At 36.4% G+C, this 6,142-nt stretch overlaps 1 protein-coding gene across 1 annotated transcript; it reads left to right on the forward strand.

The window, feature by feature from the left end:
• Positions 1 to 729: 729 nt before the first annotated feature.
• Positions 730 to 1,877, forward strand: LOC117982472 (uncharacterized). Its single transcript, XM_034968827.2, has 2 exons — positions 730 to 1,039; positions 1,613 to 1,877. Exons 1-2 carry the CDS (start codon positions 810 to 812, stop codon positions 1,875 to 1,877), a joined length of 495 nt encoding a protein of 164 aa, XP_034824718.1. The 5' UTR covers positions 730 to 809.
• The last annotated feature ends 4,265 nt before the right edge of the window (positions 1,878 to 6,142 follow it).

Consider the following 6,142-nt stretch of genomic DNA (forward strand, 5'->3'; position numbering starts at 1 on the left):
CCATGAATATTCCTGCGCTCATTGAGCCGGCAGGGATTAGTCGGGATGATGGCAAGAGACCTGATGGATTGACGCTGGTTCCCTGGGAACGGGGACGGGCGCTAATGTGGGACGCAACTTGAGTTGACACATTGGCCCCGTATCATATCAGGAAGACAGCGTCAAGACCGGGAGCCGCAGCAGAAACAGCTGAAAACGGCAAGCGGCGCAAGTATGCCTCTCTTATAGAGAGTTACATTTTTGTGCCGTTTGCCGTAGAGACCCTGGGGCCATGGAGTCTTAGTGCTAAAAAAAATTTACGAGACATTTCACCGCGATTAATAGCCTCATCTGGTGTCAAAAGAGCTGGCTCATTTTTTGCGCAACGGATCAGCCTGGCTGTCCAGCGCGGAAATGCAGCCATTATTCTTGGCACCATTCCACGCGGTCATGATTTATATAGTAATTAGATAAGGCTAACTATGTTAGTTAAATAAGTTTTTTTTGTGTAATTTATTTGGTGTTAGATTTAGTTACATAAAGATTAATAAACTATTGATAATCTAGTGCCAAGTATACTTTCGGTATGCGAAGTAGGCCCTATCTAGCAGCTCTTAATTTTTTTCATTGTTTTTAGTTTTCACTTCTGTCTGCATACCTACTCATTGCCACTTTTTTTAATTTTCTCTATCTGTCAGTTCGTAACTTATCATCTGAAATAAATATCAAAACTGTTGATGAAAATATAGTAGTAATTGAATAAGAAAAACCAATAAAGTTTATTGGTAATAAATTCAAGACGCTTATTGAATATCAAGATTGCATCTACAATGTTAGTAAAAATTCAATTATATTTTATTTTCTCATTCATTTTGCTTGCGTACTGCAGCGATATAATTTTAAAGCTGGATACAAAGCATATAATAGACAGTATAATAATATCTGAAGCTTCTGAGAAATATTTAACTAAATTAGCACAAGTTTTTGCAAAGAAAGCCGCGGAAAGTTTTATAAAGGAAATGAGAAATAAGGAATATCTATTGTCAGATTCTAGAGATAAGTAAGCATAATATTTTTCGTTACTTTATTATTCTATTAATACTGTTCGTCTGTCCGTCTGTCGTGTGTGTGAAGAAAACCTATAGGGTACTTCCCGTTGACCTAGAATCATGAAATTTGGTAGGTAGGTAGGTCTTATAGCACAAGTAAAGAAAAAATTCCAAAAACCGTGAATTTGTGGCTACATCACAAAAAAAAATTAAAATGTGTTTCAATTTTCAAAGTAAGATATCTATGCCAAGTGGGGTATCACATGAAATAACTTTGCTTGTATATTCTAAAACAGATTATATTTCTTTTTATGCATGTTTTTGATTTATCGTGCAAAATGTCGAAAATATACGGAACCCTTGGTGCGCGAGTCTGACTCGCACTTGGCCATTTTGTTTTTTTTTTTTAATTGTAAGAGAAGGAGAAAATCAAAGAGTTGCCACGGGATTTTAAAAACCTAAATCCACGCGGGCGAAGTCGCGGGCATCATCTAGTTAAATATAAAATCTATGGTTGGATGATTAGAATCAATACTAATATTTGCCCTTTCTGTATATTTTAAAGAATCAATGAATTTCATCAGGTCAACAACACAGAAGCCCGTCCATAAAGTTCGTATATCTGCAACGACCAAAAGGACTGTAATGAAAGATGAGATTTTAAATGAAAAAGAAGCTTACAAACTGTTGCAGCAACCTCCGCCAGATGGCGATCATTTAGGATGGCACTCGATAGAGGATAGCTTAGCGGATGAAGATCATGAAGAGGCCAAACCAGTTCCTGTGTACGGACTGATGAAAATTAATGGCATTTATGTACGAAGGTTATTAGGAGTCGGGGTTATGTAACCTGAACATCAGTACCTTTATTATAAATGCGAAAGTGTGTTTGTTTGTTGGTTTGTTGGTTTGTCCTTCAATCACGTCGCAACGGTGCAACGGATTGACGTGATTTTTTGCATGGGTATAAGTAGATAAAGACCTGAAGAGTGACATAGGCTACTTTTTAAACCGGAAAATCAAAGAGTTCCCACGAGATTTTTAAAAAACCTAATCCCACGCGGACGAAGTCGCGGGCATCAGCTGGTAGTTTCATAAGTCATGATTTTACTAACATACGAATCTAAAATTTATTATTGTAATTATTGATGTAATAAAGATTACATACCAAATGGGGTATCATATGAAAGGGCTTTACTAGTAAATTCTAAAACAGATTTTTATTTATTTTTATACATAATACTTTTTAATTTATCGTGCAAAATGTCTGAAAAATACAACTGTAAAAAATAAAATAAAAATAAAAATATTTTTTATTCAAATAAACTTTTACAAGTACTTTCGAATAGTCGGATGCATCTACCACTGGTTCGGAATGACTTTCCTACCGAGAAGAACCAGCAAGAAACTCGGCGGTTGCTCTTTTCAAATATTTGATATAGCTACAAGATTATGCCATGTATAAAATAGTATTTTCAGTCTTGTGCGTACGGAACCTGTACGTGTAGTACGGAACCCTCGGTGCGCGAGACTGACTCGTACTTGGCCATTTTATATTTCTTTTATAATAAACAGACTGGTTAAATACCGGCTAAAAGATAGGGCAAAGGTAATATCAAGCCATATATCGTTAGATAGCTGGTATTAGATTCTAGACACAGGCCAGGGTCCGGCTATCTGCTATCAGTACATCGTGAAATGTTCCGCCGTGTAAAAGGCCACCGTAATTCGATACAGTGCGTGTTAATGGAGTGGGCTATTGTACTAGAGGTACCAGATTTAATCGGGTTGTCCTGGAAGTTAGCTTTATAGACCTTCTACATTTTTATAGTTCACTCCCTATGCTTTGATATTTAAGTAGATATATTTTATGAATTTTGGTATTTACAACTTCATTTCGGCAATGAAAGTGTAGTACCTATTTCGTAATAATTCTTTTAAATCGCCTTAGTTAGTTTTAGATTTAATCATAGTTTGATGTTAATTTAGTGTGTAATGTACTTTTATTATTCTAAAACCTAAATCTAAATATATAGGTAAAAGGAAAAGGTGACTGACCGATTGACTGACTGACTGCTCAAATTGCTGGACGGATCGGGCTGAAATTTGGCATGCAGATAGCTATTATGAGATAGGCATTTGCTAAGAAAGAATTTTTGAAAATTCAACCCCTAAGGGGGTAAAATAGGGGGTTGAAATTTGACGGACGAAGTCGAGAGCATAAACAGCGTAAGTTATTATAATATAAAAAGACTAGCTTATGCTCGCAACTTCGTCCGCGTGGACTACACAAATTTTGAACCCCTATTTCACCCTCTTAGGGGTTGAATTTTCAGAAATCCTTTTTTAGCGGATGCCTACATCATAATAGCTATCTGCACGCCAAATTTCAGCCCGATCCGTCCAGTAGTTTGAGCTGTGCGTTGATAGATCAGTCAGTCAGTCAGTCAGTCAGTCAGTCACTTTTTCATTTTATATATTTAGATAAAAAGCCTTGCTCACTCACTGACCGACTCATCAACGCCCAGTCCTCTCCAGTCGAGTCGTATTGCCAGCTTTTGCCACCACATCCTATCCCCAGCTTTCTTTGTCCAGCCACTTCACGCTATCCTAATACCATGAAATAACATTGGTGCCGATTCTCTTGTACACAATCTCTAAACTAAACTAAATTAACAGGTCTAAATCTAGTGCCATCTTTTTCCGCAAGCAACCTTATGCAAGGGATAGCAATAGATTTACACGTGTAATTTAAGTTTAACACGAGTTTACAACTTATTTTAGGCATCAGTGGCTTAACCTAATCCTGGCTGTAAATTTTGGTGAAACAATAAATGATTTATTTATTTATTTAGTTTAGAGTACTAGAGAATCGGCTACAGTGGACCTGCATTTAACAGAGTCGCTTAATAATACTAATAACTTTTGCATCACTTTCGCACGGGGGTTGAACGTGTCAGTTTGGAGAAAAGCTGAAGCGTGGGGAGCATCGAAGTGACAAGCGATCCGTGGTGCCGACGACATGCGGGTGTTTACGTGCATGTGACGATGCTTGGACAAGGCATATTAGCTCTGGCTTATTCCACAGATATTGAGGCTATAGGTATATTGGGCTGGAATGGCAGCGTACTGTATACTTCGTACGAGATTTTATGTCTCACCAACGTTGATAGTATTCGAGTATTTAAATTTTAAACACTTCCGCGTTACAGTAAACTGAATCTTAACTGCCTTGTGTTAAAAGTCAAGTTTATCTACACATCTACAGCCAGCGCTCCAAGCGGTAACGTTGCTAAATTTTTACTTTAACTCAAGGTGCTTTAGGTCCATTTTACTTTAACGCTATTATGTTACGACTCTCGAATTTTGCCAAACGTTGGTGAGACGTAAAATCTTATATTAAGCGTACCGGCCGCAGAAGCGTCGGCCGACTACCTGCAAGATGGCGGTACGATATCGAAAAAACCGGCCAAGTGCGAGTCAGGCTCGTGCAATGAGGGTTCCGTACTACAGTCGTATTTTTTCGACATTTTGCACGATAATTCAAAACTATGATGCATAAAAATAAATAAAAATCTGTTTTAGAATGAACAGGCGAAGACCTTTCATATGATACCCCACTTGATATAGTCACTCACTTCGAAAGTTGAAAATACTAATTATTAGTTCATAACCACAATTTAATTTTTTTTTGTGTGATCTAACCCTTAATTCACGGTTTCAGATTTTTTCCCAAATATCAGCTATAAGATCTACCTACCTGCCAAATTTCATGATTCTAGGTCAACGGGAAGTACCCTGTAGGTTTCTTGACAGACAGACAACAAAGTGATCCTATAAGGGTTCCGTTTTTCCTTTTGAGGTACGGAACCCAAAAAACTGGTCAAGTGCGAGTCGGAGTCGAATACGATACAGAGAATACTCGAATACTCGATACCTACCATCGTACAAGATAATATAACACTTCTATGTGCAACACTGCAAGTCAATGACGGAAAGCACCATCTAATCCAGCGATGGTGCTGAATTCACCATGTCAATTATTTTTCTAACATCATGAGCCGTGCATACCTCTACAATAGGCGTTCGCCTCGACGCGTCGCACGCCTCGTCGCCTCTCGTTCCAAATTCAAACGGTTGACGCGCCAAATTGGAATTGTTTTTCATTTTTCGAACGTTAAACGAGGGTTTGTGACTGTGGCTTCGCAATCGAAGGGTTCTTTATCGTACCCACGTCGAGCTCTTTGTAAAATCTGACATTGTGTGGAAATGTATTGTATAAAAGACCCAGTCTAATCTATTTAATTTCTATGTCGAAAGTTTCTTTTGAATTTGATGTTTGTTTTTTTTAAACGACATGCTAACCTTCAATTTTTATTTGACGTATTTTTTTTAATATAATACAATGGTCAAAGGATTGGTTCCTTAATATCTACCACCTTTAAATTCTTATATTATGGTTAAAAAGCTTAAAGTTGGTTGGTCTTATATGGTTAAAAGGCTTAAAGCAAAGTAAAATGTAATCCAATCTAATTAAATATATCAAGCGTTTTCTTCAATAACTTAAAAATAATATCATTTTGTACAATTTTATAATTCAAGGATGTTTTATTAAAACAAACAACTAAGTACCTACCTACCTTACATTCATTATTGATGATAATAATATAATATTAACCTTTAATAAAAGCAATCGTACCAATTAAAGTTAAGAATTTTCAAATATCAGCAATTTACCGACGATTTATGTTAATGTAAACGGCGTTCATGGTTTTAATATTTTCATCAAATTGTCTCGTCGACATTAAAAAACACTTTCCTGCATTCGAATGGTGGCATTATATTAATATCTCAAATTTAAAATTTCATTACGCTCTAAAGTCAAAACGTTTAACTGCATTTAAATGTATTTTTTTAAATAATTTTTATAGTGTTTTTACCTACACTTCAAGGTAATTTCTAAATAATTATAAATACATGTCGGAGAAACAGGAGGATGGCTGATAATTATTATTCATCTTTAGCCGACATCAGAAGGTAGTAATTAATAGGTAGGTACTTTAATCCATGTTCTTTACAAATAGTTCTCAGTAACGTATCGCACATGGAAACCA

Source organism: Maniola hyperantus, chromosome 5, assembly GCF_902806685.2.
Source record: "Maniola hyperantus chromosome 5, iAphHyp1.2, whole genome shotgun sequence".
Taxonomy (NCBI): Eukaryota; Metazoa; Arthropoda; class Insecta; order Lepidoptera; family Nymphalidae; genus Maniola; species Maniola hyperantus.